Source organism: Trachemys scripta, chromosome 22, assembly GCF_013100865.1.
Source record: "Trachemys scripta elegans isolate TJP31775 chromosome 22, CAS_Tse_1.0, whole genome shotgun sequence".
In the NCBI taxonomy this organism is placed as follows: domain Eukaryota; kingdom Metazoa; phylum Chordata; order Testudines; family Emydidae; genus Trachemys; species Trachemys scripta.
This window is the reverse complement of record NC_048319.1, coordinates 2,304,690-2,322,024: the sequence shown is the minus strand read 5'-3', so window position 1 is coordinate 2,322,024 and position 17,335 is coordinate 2,304,690. Positions and strand designations below refer to the sequence as shown.

Genomic DNA, 17,335 nt, shown 5'->3' with positions numbered 1-17,335 from the left:
CCCCCCCCCCCCCAGCCCCTGGTAACCTACTCCCCCCCGACAACCTAACCCCCTCCTGCCCCAACCCCTGGTAACCTAACCCTGTCCCCCCACCCCAGTTCTTGGTAACCTAAACCCCCTCCTGCCCCAGCCCCAGGTAACCTAACCCCCCCACCAACCCCCCGCTCCCCAACCCCTGGTAACCTATCCCCCGCCCCACACCAGTGCCCTTCCCCTGCTCTTTACCAGACCCAAAAGCTTCCTGCCCCAGAGCAGTCGCTGCACTTCACTGGTGAATGAAACCCGCTGGCCAGGGGGAGGCCTGGGCCCCAGGAAGATCCTGAGTATCTGGGCCGCTCTTCCCGCTCCTATAAATAGGAGTTTGTCTAGTGTCCTTTCCGGGGGCGTTGGAAGGCATTGCTGCTGCTGCAGGGGAGGCGTCTGTATCTGGTTTCCAGGCCTTACAGGCAACGTGAAATGGCTGCAGCGTATCTGCAGAAGCATCTCCTGTCTCCAGCTGATTGTTGGAGGGTCTTTTTCTTTCTTTTTTCCGCAAGAGAGACGTACAGCAGCACCCTGACCTCGCTGGCCTGGCCGCCTGGGTGCTGCAGCTTAGTGGTTTATGTATTGGGTTTGAAACACGCAGGCTCCTGTCAAAAGCCAGGTTTGAATCCTGGAAGGATCCGCTTGGGCCCCAACTTTCTGAATTAAACAAAGTCCTTCAGGAGGCACCAAGGCTAGGAAATTTATGTCTGACTGGAACCTGGGGGAGGGCACAGGACTGCACAAACCTCTATGCACCAAGTCCCACAGTGTGCCTAGCATGGGTTCAGAGAGCACCAGCCATGTAGAGGGTAGTTTTGGAAAACCCAGGCGATTCCTTGGACGGAAAAGCCACTGAACACTCATTCGTGTGCCCAGGAATCTGGGCAGGGGTGTTCTGGTTCAGAGGATGCGCTGCGATGGGCAGGAGCCCTGTTGCTGACTTCGTGGTTCTGATTGTCTTCGTTTTCTTGCCAGGCTGTGATGGGGGTGCAGCTGGTGGTGAGCCTGCTTACGGCGAGCATCATGCAGAAGATGTCCCCGCACTGCTCCTTCGCTCGCTGGCTGCTGTGCAACGGCAGGTACAGGGGCTTTTCCAGCCAGCTCCAAACTGATGCCCCCGTTCTACTCTTGCATCTCTTCCTTCAAACACTGCCCCTCAATCCCCACCCCTTTGCTATTCCCGCCTTGGGCTCCTGCCCGCGTATGCGCCCGGCTCTGCCTAAGCTCCACATCCCAACTCTCCGCCCCCTCCTCTGTATAGCACTGCCAACGTCCTGCAACCCTGACCTGCAGCCCCTTCTCCAGATGCCTGCAGTGTTGCTGGTTTTCTCTTGTCCAATCAGACAGTTCTGACTCTCCCCAGCTGTTTACAGATATGCATCCGAAGAAGTGGGCTGTAGTCCACGAAAGCTTATGCTCTAATAAATTTGTTAGTCTCTAAGGTGCCACAAGTACTCCTGTTCTTCTTTTTCCCAGCTGTTTAGTTATATTTTGTCCCATCACTGACCCCCTCCTGTACCTCCCTCCAGCCTGTATCGCTACAAGCACCCTTCGGAGGAGGAGTTGTGCGCCCTGGCTGGGAAGCAGAAGCCCAAGGCCAAGCGAGACCGGTGAGCGGATCTCCTGCAGTCCATGGTTTGTTATTGGGCGTGATGACTGGATGGTTTGGAGTGCAAATGATGCCTCTCCTCTTCCATGCCTGACTTCTCCGACCTGCCCCCATCTCTGGGGAGAGATGGTGTGGTGAGCAGTCAGGGCAGGGGGTCGGGCCTGGGGTTTAATAATGCACCCAGAGGCTCCGATCGAGGACCTGTGGTGCAAGATGCTCGCAAATATACACCCATCTGAAACAGTGGCATCTGCCCCCGTCAGTCTCAAGCCTTGTCTAGATGCACAAGTTCTGTTGCTTTACCTACACTGGTCCAGTTGAAGTAGTGAAACACACCCACTGTGAGTGTGGACACAGCTGTGTTTGGATAAGTGTGCTGGTGGGGAAATAAGTTATACCAATGGTTCTCAAACCGTGGGTCATGACCCTGTTTGAATGGGGTTGCCAGGGCTGGCATTAGACTGTTGGGGCCCAAGCCCTACTGCCCAGGGCCAAAGCTGAAGCCCGAGGGCGTTAGCCCTGGTGGCGGGGTTCAGGTTATAGGCCCCCGGCCTGGGGTAGCAGGGCTTTGGTGGGCTCAGGCTCCCGCCCGGGTCGTGTAGTAATTTTTGTTGTCAGAAGGGGCTCGTGGTGCAATGAAGTTTGAAAACCTGAGTTATCCTGATAGACGCTTTTATCCTGGGGTAACTGCGTCTACACGAGGCATTGGACCTGTATAACTACCATCCTAACTCACCTAGTTCTACCAGAACCAAATTTCTGTGCGGACCAGGACTAAGTCCAAGGTAAGTGACAGCAGCTGGATACAACCAACGGAGGCAGGGAGCATGAATTCCGGCTCCGTGGGCTGCTGTCCAGGAACTTTGTCCCACCCTCGCTGTGCTGCCATTCTGAGCCTGTTTCTCTCTCGCAGGAGGCTGAACGGGGTCACAGAGGATAAACCCCTGTCAGTGCCCAGGGACATCAACCTGCACCTGGAGACCACTCCAGTAACCACAGTGGATGCTCTTGGTAATTCCCACACACCAGAGTCAGTCTGCGCCCGTCACCGCAGTGGCTGAAGGCCTATGGGGTGGGCAGGGGGGCGTGACTGACCTGAGTTTTCTAAGGCAGAGCCAGGGAATAGACCCCAGGAGTCCTGACTCCCAAGCCCCCCTGCTCTAACCTATGGGACCCCAATCACTTCCCAGAACCTGTTACAGAACCCAGGAGTCCTGATTCTCAGGGCCCTTGTTCAGGCCAGTGGCCCTGTGAGGGCCAAAGACGGTCAGTTAGGGAAGTGTACCTCGCTGCCCCCGCACCCCCGACTCGCTGCAGGGCGGTGGGGGGCAGGGTGAGCTCGCTCCTTGCACACTCACTGGTGGTGACAGCCCTGTGTGTCTCTGCCCGTTCCCAGTGCTGCGCTATTTCCTGGAGTACCAGTGGTTCGTGGATTTTGCCGTCTACTCCACCCTCGTCTACCTTTTCACTGAAGGCTACTACTGCCTGGTGGACCCCCAGAAGGAGATGAATGTTGGCATCCTGTGGTGCCTGCTTACGGTCTTCTTCTCCTTGTATCCTTCCTTTCCTACCCTGCCCCCTCAGGCGTAGGGCTGGGGCAGGGTCCCAAGGGGGATTGGAATTCCCTAACCATGTGCCGGGGTCGAAGGAGAGGACAGTGCAAGCAGCTCTGTAAGGCTGCCAGCGACACAAAATAACAGGGGGGAAGAAACCCACCATCCTCTTCAATTAGAAGCCTGGCTAAGGCCGAATGGCTTAATTTATGGGCTTATAAACAGCTCCCTGACAAGTTATAAAGCTGCGTAATGAGAGCCTCCCCCACCGAGAACCGGGCAGGGGCCTGATGAAGTGCACGCTTTACGAGGTGCTAATGCCGCGGCGGCTGCAATCTGTATAGATGGAAGGGCTCATGGACACTTTTACAGGCTGCTCTAAAGCAGGGACGCCTGGGCCGTCTGTCTATCCCCATTGAAAAGGCAGCCGGCCCGCTCCCCGGCGGTTTATTTAGGGTTTATGTGAACATGTACATAGCACCAAGTAGACTGCCAGTCCCTCCCCATTCCCTGCGGCTGATTGATGCAGGGCGCCGGGGGATTGGCAGCACGGGCTGAGCCTTGGGGCCTGGCTGCTAATGGGGGTGGGGAGCAAAACCCGGCCTTGGGGACCCCGGTGAGTCCCTCTGAGTTAACCCCTCAGGCCTTCTCCTCAAGTGCAGTCACATGCTTCTCCCCCTGTCCGGCCTGGCCCCGGGCTGTGGCACCCGGTAGACCGATCGTGCGCAGCCTGCAGGTCGGGCCGCCTCACCCGCTCGCAGTTCTTCCCTGCGCAGCGTGTGGCCGGGGTGGATACAACAACCAGGCAGCCTCTCTAATCCAGCGTATTTAACCTCAGCAGTGGGCACAAAGCATCTCGCCCCAGGTCCCGATTGTTCAGGGAGCCCCCGATTCTCCCCTCGGCTATGAACCCCTCCCTGCCTGAGACACCTGGGAGCGGCTGCTGGCAGCCAAGTCAGCCCTGCCTGTGATGTTGATCATCCCTCATAGCTAGCAGTGGCTGGGCTGGGCTGTGCTTCTGAGAGTCTGCCAGCTTGGGATCAGGCCCCAGTGTGTAACACAGAGGGACAAAACCTCCCTGGGCTGGGCCACCTGTTGCGTTGATTGTGTCTCCCCCCTCACACACACACTTAGCCCCAGTGAGGACGTTGTTACAGGAGCCCCCCACCCCCCCAAATGAGATCAGGGGCCCATTGTGTCAGCTGCTCCTTAGGCCTGTGCTAACAGACAGCCCCTGCCCCACAGATAGACCAAGGGGGTGGGGGATTCGCCTCCCTGCCTTACAGATGGGAACTGAGGCCCAGGTTGGCTAAGTGCTTTGCCCAAGGCTACCCACAGAGTGAGTGACAGAGCTGGTCTCTCATCACCATGACTACAAGGGCCTTCCTGATGGCTGCAGCTCGGGTCTCTCCCAGCCCTCAGACTGTGACTAGACAGAGGCGTGCGTTTGGTTTTATACTGGTTTGTATTCCCCGGTGGAAGGTGCCGTCTCCATGATCCCTGAGGCTCAGACGCGCACATCCCCCACTCCTGAGCGCTGCTCCTTGTCCCTGTTGGGGGGCTCACTGCCAGGCCCAAGGGGGCAGCTTGCTCTCCGTGGCCCACCCAGGCTTTGGCCTCTCTGCCAAGGCCTCCCGCCATGCCCACAGCAGTGGCCAGGGGTGAGAGGGAGACCTTTCTCCATTAGGAGTTACGCTGAGGCCCAGCAAACTGGCCTCACCCCGGGGCCGGCAGGCAGGAGCCGTCTGAAGGGGGAGAACTGTCTGTAGCCACCAAGTGGAGTCCCCTGGTGTGAGATGTCTGTTCAGTGAGCGTTTGGGGCTATGTAAAGGCCAAGGCCAACTGGTTTCTTTAACACCAACCCCCCTGCGCCTGCAGCAAGATCTTCTTCATGGTGATGCACCATTACTTCCGCTCAGAGGAGGGAGGCGAGCGCTCGGTCTGCCTCACCTTCGCCTTCTTCTTCCTCCTCGTTGCCATGGTGGCGCTTGTCGTGCGGGAGGACTACTTGGAGTTCGGACTCGACTCGGGTCAGCGAGCAGTGGGGCTGGGGCGGCGCCGGGTGGGGGGAGAGAGCTGGGGATTGGGCAGACGGGTGGATTTGAGCACCACTGCGGCAGGTCCCTCAGTAGGGATGAGCTGGGCCTGCCCACGGACTTACCAGCTGTGGTTGGAACCGTCTGCAAATGTGGCTGTGGCAGGGGACGCGTCTGCATGCGGTGACCCTGCTAATGTGAACCCGTGGCTCTGTGCTTCGGGATCCGATTGTGGGCTGGGGGCCAGTTACTTCCATGTGCCCAGATGTACTGGGGGGTCGTGCATAGCCCCGTTGTTCTGTGACCGATCCCAGTCTATGGTAGATGCGAGTGTGTGGCAGGAAATCTGCCCTGTTGGGCCGTCGTGGTTTAAACCTGTCCCCATGCATGTTAAACTGTTAGACAACCCCACAGCGGGGTTGTCTAGACTAAGAAAAGCGGTTGAAGTTAGTTTGGGATGAGCTAACCCCGATCTCTCCCCTGACATCAGTGCAGGTGAACCCTTAACTCAGTCAGCTAACCCCAACCAAACGTCAACCGTTCCTAGCTAGACAGACCCACAGACAGGCAGGCAGGTCCAAGCTGTTACAGTGCTCTCCCTGATGCGGTAGCTTTTGCTGTAATGACAGGCCCCTAGCACCGTGCTCGCTATGGCCCAGGTAGCCACTTTAAATGAATAAAAGGCAAGTGCTTTTCCATGCAATAAACAATTAGCACGTGGAACTTGCTGCTGTAAGACAGCACTGAGGCCAAGAGCTCAGCGGGATTTTGTGCAAAAAGATTAATATGGAGGACAAGACTATGTAATGTTACAGCAGTAAGGATTAAAAAAACCCAAGAGTTTGAGAAGGACTAAAAATCCCCAAGCTCCAGGGCATGAGCCAATTCTAAGTAGCAGGGGTCAGGAAGGAACGTTCCCTGGGGACAGGTTAGCCCAAAACTGCCGGGTTTCCTGTGCCTTCCTCTGAAGCAGCTGGTACTAGCCACTGTTGGAGACAGGAGACTGAACTAGGTGGATACTGGCCATCCCTGTATTCCGATTGCTGAACAGTGCACAGGCCTGCCCTGGGCATGGTTCTGTACCCAGCTGTGAGTAGCCTGGGGCTGCATGCCAAAGGACCGCCCCCACCCAGTCTTTGCAGTGAGGTCATGTGATGCGATGTACCACCCTGGGCTCTGAATCCCCTCCTGCTTTTGTCTAGTTAAATGCTGGATAATTACTTTTACTGCTGGCTTTTATCACCCTTTGACCAGCCGCATTGTTGGGGTGGTAAAGGAGCGTAGGAAGGGCTGTCTGACTGTAGCCCCTGGGAGCCAGCAACTCCTCGCAGCAGAGATTCTGCTCTCGCTTATAGCCGGGGAAGTCTCCTGACAGCAATGGGGTTGCTCCCGATTTTCATCGGTGGAAGTGATGAGGGAATCAGGCTCTCTCTGCCCAATGAAATAGTGCTGTGCAGACAACTGACCCCAAACCCCTCTCCAGATGAGCCGTTTAAGGGACTGGAGAGTGGGATGCTCTTGCTTTCAGTCTGTGGGTTTCCCCACTCGTTCTCTTAAAGGGAAATTCCCCTGACTTGTTCCAACCCCTTAAACAGACAAATAAATAATATTTATCCCAGCCAGCTCCTTGCACCCTGAGGGATCTCGCTGTCACTTACCAACTGATCCACCCAGACACTCGCACATGTGCGTAGCTCTAGGGCTTTGAGTCCCACATGTCGGGAAGTGGTCTGCTGGATGAAGTCGCTCCTCGTGTGGTCACACTGCTCTGGCACAGCTCTGCTTGGACCAGTGTAACGTTATGCTCCTAGGGGGGAGGGGGGGTTGACTATGTCGGTATGAAGCGGAGCTTTGCCAGTATAGCTGCGTCCACACTAGCAGCACTGTGCTGGTATAGTTCATTAGGACGTCAGCACTCTTAAAGCACACCAGAGTAGTTTAAACCACTTCCAAAGCAACATATGCTAAACTTTAAAAAGGCCCCTTTACTGGGCTCAGCGTGTCCACACAGGGGATTCTATAGCGGTATCACCGCAGTGGGTTAAATTCACACCCGATCTGATACGGGTATAACTTTCCCATGTTGATGAGTCCTTAGGTGCTTTTGACCATTTCACCCTGAGTGACTTGCTCTTAGGAACCTGCTGAAGCGATTGGAATAAAGCTACACCATTGCTTTCCCCGTCACCTGCTGCCTCTTCCCTTCCAACACAATCGCTCCTACTCACCCACGTCTCTTTTCTGCAGGACTTGCCAATGTCAGTGATAACCTGGAGATTCTCTTAAAGCAGCGAGGATGGGAATGGACGTAAGTCTGGCCGAGCAGATAATAAAAAGGCACGTGGGATGGGGGGAGGGTTGAGCTTTTTGCGTCTTTGCAGCCAATCCGGTCACCAGCCCTTTGTGTCACCAGTCCAGCAGCCTTCAGTAAGGTGGCTGAGATTCAGTTCCATAGGGTGTAAGTATTTTTATTTTCATGGGGGTTTTTTGTTGCTTGGTTTTTAACCTTAGAAATATCAGGAATGTTGAGTCTGATTTTGCTGGAGGATTTCTTGGAGGTCTCAGAGATGTAAACTGCCTTTAACTGAAGAGATGGGAGGGCTTGAATCTTTAACAAAGACTATTTTTCTCCTAAGTGTGTTTTGGACATTGGAGTTAAATAAATGTTAACTAACCAGACCAGAAACAAAGACTGAATACAAAAACCTTACCCATCAGATTTCTCTTCTGTGATGTCATAATGCCGCTAGTTCCCCAGCCTCTTCTGGGGAAAACCAGGGTCAAAAAGGCCTGGAAAGGTTCTCTTAACGCTACCATTATGGAGAGAACCTTTCCCAGCCTTTTTTGTATCCGTCAGATAGAAGCATCAAAAGGGCCCAAGGTCTGTGTGTGTTCGCCTCTGCTGGTCCCTGAGGAAGAGCCTTTGCTGTCCTCGTGCTAACCCGGCCGCAGGCTGAATTCTGTCCGTTAGCATGTCGTGGCCTTATCTGACCCTGCTCTGTGTCTGCAGAGTTCCCATCGCCAAACTGACCTTCAAGCTGGGGCTGGTGGCCCTTTGTTCGTTCATTGGCGCGTGTCTGACGTTCCCGGGGTTGCGGCTGGCACAGACTCACCTGGACGCGCTGAAGATGGCTGCGGACAGGCCAATGACCCAGTTGAGTAACCTCCCGCTTGTCTGTGAAGCAGCCAGCCTCATAGGTGGGCTGTGAGACGGCACAAGGCCGCCACCCCTGGCTGCTGTCCGACAGCGTGTGGGGAGCTCTGTTCCCCTGAGTACTGCCCCACCCCAGAGGTGGCAGCAGTGCGAGCCACGCACAAGCCCTGTGGCATGGGAGGTGCTTTGCAGATGTAAAGCAGGGGTGTCATTCAGACACTGCGGGGTGTAGAGGCAGGAGCTCTGCCGGGAAATGGACCTCTGATAAGTTTGACAGATCTATGCAGGTGCTGACTGTATGCTGGGGGCAGGACAGGGGCCAGGTTACCTGGCTCTGTCCCTCTTAAAAAACCCTCCCCCTCTACCTCCCTCCCCTGAGATACCTGGAGGCTGTTGCTTTTCCTGGTGAGCTTTGCATGGTCTTTGCCGGAGCGGGCCAGCCAGCGGCGCCCTCAGGTGAACGTCGACAGGAGCCCGAGGTTCAGGGTGCTGCCCTGGGGCGGAGATGGGGGGAAGCTGGGCTCTGACAGGTTCTGACTCCAGTTCTTTATCCCCCCCCCAGGATCCTGCTCCACGCCAGTTTCCTGGCACCCCTGGTCGTGGTGCTCCTGTGGATCAAGCCCATTTCCCGAGACTTGCTGCTTCGTGCCCCCATGGGGAAGCAAACGGTCCAGATGTGAGTGCGCCTCTGCGGTCAGCAGGCAGGCAAGGGGGAGGGGCTGTCCAAGTCTGTTCCCCTCCTCATCCACCAGGTGCAGACACGGGTCCGTCCTGTGCCCTGCGCTGCCCCCGGCCATCCCAGCATCTGCCAGTGCTTTATTAGTTCAGACTTGCCATCCCCCGTGAGTCAGTGACATCAACCTCGCTAGTGAGGGGAAGGGACTTTCCACCAAGGACACACAACAGGTCAGTGGTTGGTAGAGCCAAGAAATAGGACCCAGGAATCCTGGCACCCAGGTGCCTCCTGCCTCTTAACTGCTAGACCCCACTGCCCTCCCAGAGTTGGGAACAGAACCCAGGAGTCCCGACTCTTTTTCTGTTCTACTATTGGTAACATCGCCGACTTTTCTGGCCGTGCTGGCCAAACTCCCAGCAGACCCTGCTGTTTCTGATGTGTCCCTTGCTGTATAGTCCAGGCACTGTCCAAGCTGTGCCCTTTGAAGGTGAATTCTGCCCCCTTCACGCTAACTCTCCTGTCCTCTTGCCCCAGCATGTCGGACTCGGCCTACAACTCCACACGCCTCTGGACCATTGTCGCCCTCTGCCTGTTGCGCCTGGCCATGACGCGCCACCACCTGCAGGCCTACCTCCAGCTGGCGGAGCGCTGGGTGGAGCAGATGAAGAGGGAAGCTGGGCGCATCACCGCCCTGGAGATCCAGCGCAGGGTAGGCGCCGGCGGGGCACAGAGTAACTCGGGCAGCTGGGGCAAAAAGCAGATTCAGGCTCCCTGCTGTGGAAACAGGCCAGGGGTCTGAGGCCGGTCGCTCTCCAGCCTCCTCGGAGGCTTATGAACCAGCTCCATTCAGCCGGCCATAGGACCCTGGGTCCCAGCACCCCTCAGCTCCAGGGAGATTTCCCCCCTCCTGGCTGTAGCTAGATCTGTTCCCCTGTAAGCACCAAGCGACCCACACCGGGCTCTAGACAGCACTGGCCTTGGGCAGAGAGGAGCTGGGCAAAGACAGGAGTGTTTCTTTTCCCAGCCCCTTCCCTCTCGGTCTCTTTCCTTCCTGACTCTCCCCTCTAGTATGGGTTTTACAGTCGCACCGTGCGGGCCTTGTTCTGCTAGGCCCAGCCCTGGGAGACAGTCCCTGCTGCATGGGCAGGGGAGAGGCATCGAGAAGGGCAGTGACTTGCCCAGGCTCTCAGAGCCATCTGGTCCTCCTGCCCCGCATCGCTCGCGTCCCTTCAGTGCCGATTCTCTCTCCGTTTCTAGGTCACGAGGATTTACTGCTACGTCACCGTGGTCAGCCTGCAGTACCTGGGCCCCATCATCCTCACTCTGCACTGCACGCTGCTCCTCAAATCGCTGGGTAGGGAGCCGGCTGGGGGGCCCTTTGCAACTTGCCCCCCCAAGAGGTGGGGGTGGACATTTCAGAGCCTTGTAGAGGGATCAGCATCGTGGCTGCGATTTGGAGCAGGTCACCGGAGCTGCGTCTGCCTCCAGCCGCTCTCCCTGATTACCTCCTGCTGCAGCTGAGGGGCCCTGCGTGAAATGAGTTTGTTGGGTCTCAGGCCACCGCCTGATGGGCAGTTGTCCAGGGCCCAGCCTGGGGCTGGCTGGCAGAGGAAGGGTGCCCTACCCCTAAACACCCAGCTTGGAAGGAAGGGTCGATGTCCTGCTGCGGGGGTTGGGAGGGCAGATTGTCCCACATCTGCAGGGTTCCTGCACCTCCTCCTACAGTGGCTGGTGCTGGGCCTGGCTAGCAGTCCTTTGCCGGTCTGTAAACCGGGGCGCGCCTCCCCTGGCCCCGAGTCACCGTGTGCAGGGGGCTGAGCAGAGCCGGGAAACACCCCAGCAGCTGGGTGACAGGACAGGTGCTGCCGGGAGCAGTTGAAGGGACCCGTCCCTGCAGGGCTGGCTGGGACTAGAGGGGTGCGCTCTGCCCCTGCCAGGGGTGGGGGATCATCTTGGCTCCCCTCACGCTCACCAGTCCCTCTTGTCCCCTCTGCCTTGCAGGTGCCTACTCGTGGGGCCTGTTCCCCGAGCCCCTGCCCGTCTCCCCGGCGGTGGGCGCCGCACCGGCCCGACCCGCTGCTCCCTCGGCTGAGGAGGAGGGAGGAGAGGACATGCAGGCCACGGTGGCGCAGATCACAGGCGCGCTGGGCGCCATCCTCACCCCGCTTTTCTACCGTGGACTCTTCGCTTTCCTGACCTGGTGGGTGGCCGTTTGCCAAGTGATCACCAGCCTCTTTGGCCTCTACTTCCACCAGTACCTGGCAGCCTCCTAACCACAGCTGCAGCAGGGCCCAGGGCTACATGCCACGTGACCTGCAGGGCCCTGTGGGCTACATGCCACGGGCTGGGGCTGGGAATAGTTCCCACCCAACAGCTCTCTGCCCTGCGTCCAGCCCCTCTCCTCTCCTGCCTGGGCCTGGGAACGCCAGCTGCCCCCGCTTCGTGTAGAGACAACCGGCCTCCCTGCTGGGACCCGCCTGTCAGGCCGAGGCCGCTGGCTGGTTGTCTGTGCCCACCGAAGGGGCAGGAGTAACTTGCCGGGGATGTTGGCGCATCAGCGTCTCCCCAGCCTGCATGGGAGCCGGTTGGGAGAGGTGGGGGAGGGGCCCCAAGCACAGCATCTTCCAGGCTATTTCTCCTCATCCTGCTTCGGCCGAGCCCCTCCCCCTCCCCCCACCACGGCAGGGACGGTCTCCCCTACACGGCTTCTTGTGCATGGGCCACGTTCTACTGCCGGCCTCCCCCCGAGAGCTCAGGTACCCTCGCAGCCAGCGACTCCGGCGCCAGCCTCAGCTTCCTCCCCCCCTCCCACCGCAGAAGGAGCCTGCAGGTGGGGAACATGAGATGGTTCAGCTGGGAGCCAGAGACCTAGAGGGCTGGGGGCTCCCGGGACCCGGCGTGGGCGTTGGCGGGCTGGGGGCTCCCGGGACCCGGCGGGGGCGTTGGCGGGCTGGGGGCTCCCGGGTCCCGGCGGGGGCGTTGGCGGGCTGGGGGCTCCGGGACTTGGCGGGCTGGGGCTTCGGGACCCTGCGCAGTTGCTGACACCAGTGCAGGGTGCTCCCATGGCACGCTCTGTCCTGCTGTCAATGGCCACGCAGGGCAATGGAGGAAGGGGGACTAGGCCTACAAGTGAAATGGGCCTGACGCAGCCGAGGTCTAGCGCTTGGTGCTGCAGGAAGCGGGGGGGTGGGGGGACGCTGAGGCTGGGAACAGGGGAGAGGACGCTGGCTCAGACTCACGCCTAGAAGCCGGAATGGAAATCCACCGGGCAGCAGAGGAGATGGGCTGTCCACAGCGCAGCCTCCCGCACGGCAGACAGAGCGGTGGCTGCCCAGCATCCACCCCTTGGCCTGTGTGTCACTTGGGTGCCTGCTGCTCTGGGCTGGGCCCTTTCGCTGCTCCAGCTCTCGCCAGCAGGACCCCAGAGCAAACCCCATCCCAGCAGAGAACTTGCAGCCCTTCCCTTGGGCCGGGCCAGGCTTGCACCATCTGGCCCTGGGCTGGGGTGTCATGGGCTGCAGGGCACGGTGCAGGTGCAGGTGGGAAATCACTGGATGTTTTATTAGAACAACTCTTTTTTGGTAGCTTTGTTCTTCTACAGCTCGGGTTTGACCAGGGCTGAGGCACTTGCTCCCTGCTGGGGGCCGGTGTTGGATTTTTGCCCCAATAAGGGCATAAATAACAATTCTCCCTAACACTGTGGGTGTTTGGCATGGGGTTTCTGTGGCCTGCATTTGATTTAATTTCTCCTCAGGAAATCATCCCCCTCCTCTGTGTAAAATCACCCAGCCCAGTGGCCTTACTGATTGTGACTTCTAGAATAAATGCAACCAGCTACAGGGATATTTTATGAATAAATACATAAAACTGGTAATGTGCTTGCTGGTCAGATTCCTGCCGCATTCCTGGAGTGGTAGCTGGACAGAGGATTCTTCAAGTCACCATCCAAATGTGGCCTGTAGTGTTGCTGTGCGTGGTTAAAGCATCTGCTGTGTTCCACCCCAGAGGTGGCTGCATTTGAGTAATGGGGGAGGGGAAGTCACCAGCTCTAGAAGAACCCTGGGAAAAGCTTGGGGATCAAAGCTCTTGCAGTAATATAAGATGAGGGAGGAACATGACCCCAACAGCAGCTCATCCCCTGCACGCTGGGGGGGGAGGAGGGGCAGGGACTGCAGGCCCTCCCATGGGGGAGGAGGGGGTCCACCAAGGCACTTGTGGGGGAGGGGGGGCAAGAGGGAGACGAGCTGCCCTGGCAGGAGTGAGCCCGGCTAACAACCGGGCCAAGCATTTTGGAGGGGGGGGGGGAGGAGCTTTTTGCAGCATCTCACCCCTGCTGTAACCAGTGTCTGGCCCTGAGGCTCATGCGGGGGGGGTAGGTGGAGGTGGGCGTGTGCCCCAAAGTGTGTGTGGGGGGAGCCCAACCTGGCTGCAGAGAGGCCCCCCCGGCCCCAGCAGCCGGGCAGTTGCAGACTACAGTATGTTGGGGAAATTCCTTCTCCCCCATGGGCTGGTGGGGCAGCGAGGAGTTAAGTCCTGGCTGTGGGGTTAGAGTTGTGTTCCCATAAATCCCAGTGATGGCCGTAAGCAAGTCCCTCAGCCTTCGGCACAGAGCTGGGTAAGCTGGAACGCCTCTGCCCTCCCCTGGCCCTTGCCAAGGTGACGGTGATGCAGCCGCCTGGAGCTTGGCCCCTCAGCCAGAGCACAGCTCCCTGCACCCCTGGAGTCAAGCCGAGGGGAGACCCTAGGAAAGGGAGCAGCTCGTAACGTAGGTGAGGCGAGAGGCAGGGCTGCAAGGAGGGGGGGTGTATATAAACACACCCCCTGCAGCTGGTGCACTCACTCACACCAGCACATTAAGGCTGTGAAACCCAAACCCTGCCATAGCTGAATGGCAGGCACCTAGGCCAGCGTCGCAGGCCAGTCCCTGACAGCGACTGGGGAGCCAGGGTGGGAGTATGGGCCCCTGCACAGACCCCTGGGTGCAGCTGCCCCAGAGATGGGAGGCTACTGGCAAGGCTCATTTCCATCCCCCATTGCAGGGGGTCAGGTCCTACGGGTGCCTCACAAGGAGGGTTTGGCTCCCCTGGCTCAGGCGTCACCCACATCTGAGGCCCTGAAGCACCCGGAACCCCTGCACAGCTGGGTGCATTTGCCAGGTCTGGCCTGTGTCAATAGCCCATCCCTACCCCTAGGAGCCTCCGGCGAGCGTACAGGCCCTTGCCTGAGCCCTAGCCAGCCCGTGAGGGCCTTCTGCTGCTGCTGGACTCCGCTTTCCCCTTCCTCCACACCCATAGCACATGCGCCCCAGCCCAGCAGCATCTGCATCTTTCCACAGCCCCGCCCGTGGGGAAAATGGAAACAGGGGGCTCCCTGCTACCCATGGGTGCAGAGCCTGCAACACCCCCAGCAGGTGCTCACTGGGCCCAGCTCCTGGAGAAGGAAGGGCAGGGCCACCCTTTCAGCTCAGGTTCAGTTAAGCAACCCCAAATCCAGGCGAGGCCATGGCAGCTGGGACTCCAGAGGCTGGTTCAACCCCTGCTTGTCCCTTGACAGCCCCGAGAGCTCATTTGTCTAATTTTCTCTAAGGCTGGGGGCCGAGTGCCCAGGGAGGCATTTGCAGCAGGAGGGCGGTTGCTAGGGCCCTGGGTTGTGCTGCATTCAGACACGCAGACAGTCTTTCCCCAGAGATCTGCCCAGACGTGATCCTGGGCTGGGACAATGACTGATAGACTAGCCAGGAAAGGGGGAGCGGGGGGAAGAATTCACAGGCGCTGTAATTGGGCCACAAAAAAAGAAACCCACCCAGCCCCCACTGCAGAATTATTTGTAAAAAAAGCACAAGATGTTAATAGGGGAGCATCACCCCAGGCCCACCCCTGCTCACACGGGGCCCCCTTCCCAGAGCTCAGCCGAGAGGCAAAGCCATTAGGATCAGTTCTTTGCTTAGTGTGGGAATTGCTGGTGAAGGGAGCCAAGGGGCCAGTGCCTGACTCCACCCCACAGCACTAATTGCCCCTTGTGCACAGAAGTCCCCCACTCTGACCCATATTTCTTCCCCCAGCAGGAGAACCATGACCATGGTTAAAGGATTCAAAATTAGGCCTTGGAACAGGAGTGGCCAAAAACTTACTGACACGCCCAGCCACAGACAATGATCTTCAGAAGTTTGAGAGCTGGGGTGGCTCTCCTCGGGCTCGGCCTTTCAGCCCCGTTCCTGCAGCCCAGGCAGGCCTCCTCGCACAGTTGAAGCCCTGATATCCCCCTCCTTGCTGGGCAGCAACCCCTACCCCCTACCGTGCTGCAAGGCAGAGGTCCTCCACCAATAGGGGTGGGGGACTCCACAAGCCAGACTTTAACTATCAAAGAGTTGCATGCAGCTCCCAAGCCATGGCTTAGCTACCCCTGCCCTATAGTGACAGACTCCAGGAGCTCACCCCATTTGGCTTACCAAAGAGGAAGCTAGTGTGTGTCCAGTCACCCCGTAAGTGTCCCTACTTGGGGAACACACCTTTAAGGCTGGGCTCTTCAATCGAGCAGGGAAAAGGTCAAACACCATCCAAGGGCTGGAAGCTGAAGCCAGACAAACTGAACCTGGAACTAAGGCGCAAATTAACCGTTGGAACGAGTTACCGAAGGTTGTGGTGGATTCTCCATTATCGACAGCTTTGATAGCTCAGTTGGACGTTTCTCCTGCAAGCTCCAGTCCAGAAATTACTGGGAGGAGGTTCTCTGGCCTGTGATAGACAGGACGAGCCTTCTGGCCTTGGGATCTCTTGTAACAGCTCCATGAGGCTCCCTCAGCCTTCCCCTTTATTACAGCACAGGGACAGATGGGGCTAGAACTCAGCACCACCCCCCTCCAAAATGTCCTCCCCCTCTCACTTAACCTAAAGGCGACTCCTCAGTCTGCCCCGTACTGCTAATACGTATGACACCCAGTTGAGCAGTTCCTACGCTCAGAGGTCAGCATGGTGCGCACACAGCGTGCACTGGGCCCTACCTTCTGTGCCTGAGAGCCAGAGCTCGGTTCAGGCCCAGCACCCTGGAGCGGGTACCCCTCCCTGCCCACTGAGGGTTAGGGTGCTAGCCTGAGAGAACTGGGTTCAATTCCCCATTTCCCTACTTTGCCACAGACTTCCTGTGTGACCATGGGCAAGTCACTTAGCCTCTCTGGGCCTCAGAGCCAGATCCGTCTAATGGTGAGACCAGTATCACCCCGCCACAATGGGAGCAGTGCAAGTGGCCAAGAGTTAGAAATTGATTCTTACAATGCAAGAAACCAGTAAGTGAGAAATCCGTTGCTGTCTTATCGGCTGCATCTTGCAAATTAAGCTAAAGACTTGCAAGTGCTGGATGCAGCACTAAGGATTTGCATGTCCTGCATGCACCTTGCAAACTTCAGCTCAAGGCCTGACTGGGCCTGACCCATGCACCTTTCCCAGCTAGGGCAGCTAACCCCGAACTTCTCCCTTGCAACAGCCAGAGCAATGAAAACTGACCCAGCAGTGCCCTCTTCTGCCAGAATGCTCAACTGCGCCCTTTTCAAACTCCTGGCCTGTGCACAGCTGCTGTTGGACACTCCTGCAGCAGCAGCTCGGGCTTTTCCTCATCTGTGCCTGGCGAGGAGACTGCTGCCCTTCCCCCAGACACAGACCCTGTTACGGTCATTCCCGCCTTAGGCACGTCAACCTTAGACCATTGCACGTCGGGAGGGTGCTAGGAGGTCTGGGATATGGGTGGTTGGACTCAGGCCGCATAATGCAGGGCAGACACCGGAGCCCCAGGTTGGGACCCAGGATTCACTGGGGGTTACAAATGAGTGTAGACACTCAAGTCCTAGGTTAACAAACCCAGGATTTGCCAGTTCTAACCCTTGGCTTCCGTTGCAGTGTAGACATACCCTCAGAGGCCAGTCTTATGGCTAAGAGATCTGAGCTCTGCAGAGACTTCTTGTCGGGCAAGTCAAAGTCTCTGTGCCTTAGTTCCCCACTTATTTTAAGGAGCGGATCCCTCTTTTCTCCCATTCGTCTCTCTAGACTGGAGGCTGATTGGGGCAGAGATTCTCTCACTCCACGTCGGTGTAGCATGCAGCGTAATGGGATCCTAGCGACAGCAATTAGAAAGAGACCTGGGCTGAGAAAAGCCACATCCCAGAGATTTAAGGGTTTCCTACAGATTTCACCGTGTCCTTTCACTAAGAGCCCCATTGGTGAGGGGGAGGTTTCTGACCTCCCAGAGCCGATAGCCGCAGCCAAACAAACCTACCAGCAATTCTCTTTCCAT

The 17,335-nt window shown here is 57.8% G+C and overlaps 1 protein-coding gene across 1 annotated transcript in view; it reads left to right on the top strand.

Moving 5' to 3' along the window:
- The window catches only part of TMEM161A (transmembrane protein 161A), a 12,743-nt gene extending 720 nt beyond the window's left edge, over nucleotides 1–12,023 (top strand). Inside the window, exons 2-12 of the mRNA XM_034755421.1 lie at nucleotides 1,000–1,103; nucleotides 1,554–1,634; nucleotides 2,547–2,644; nucleotides 3,030–3,186; nucleotides 5,065–5,216; nucleotides 7,470–7,530; nucleotides 8,233–8,376; nucleotides 8,939–9,052; nucleotides 9,587–9,761; nucleotides 10,310–10,406; nucleotides 11,054–12,023. Coding sequence (XP_034611312.1) covers nucleotides 1,000–1,103; nucleotides 1,554–1,634; nucleotides 2,547–2,644; nucleotides 3,030–3,186; nucleotides 5,065–5,216; nucleotides 7,470–7,530; nucleotides 8,233–8,376; nucleotides 8,939–9,052; nucleotides 9,587–9,761; nucleotides 10,310–10,406; nucleotides 11,054–11,325 — 1,455 coding nt within the window. The 3' untranslated portion in view covers nucleotides 11,326–12,023. The remainder of the gene's footprint in view (nucleotides 1–999; nucleotides 1,104–1,553; nucleotides 1,635–2,546; nucleotides 2,645–3,029; nucleotides 3,187–5,064; nucleotides 5,217–7,469; nucleotides 7,531–8,232; nucleotides 8,377–8,938; nucleotides 9,053–9,586; nucleotides 9,762–10,309; nucleotides 10,407–11,053) is intronic.
- Nucleotides 12,024–17,335: the final 5,312 nt, after the last annotated feature.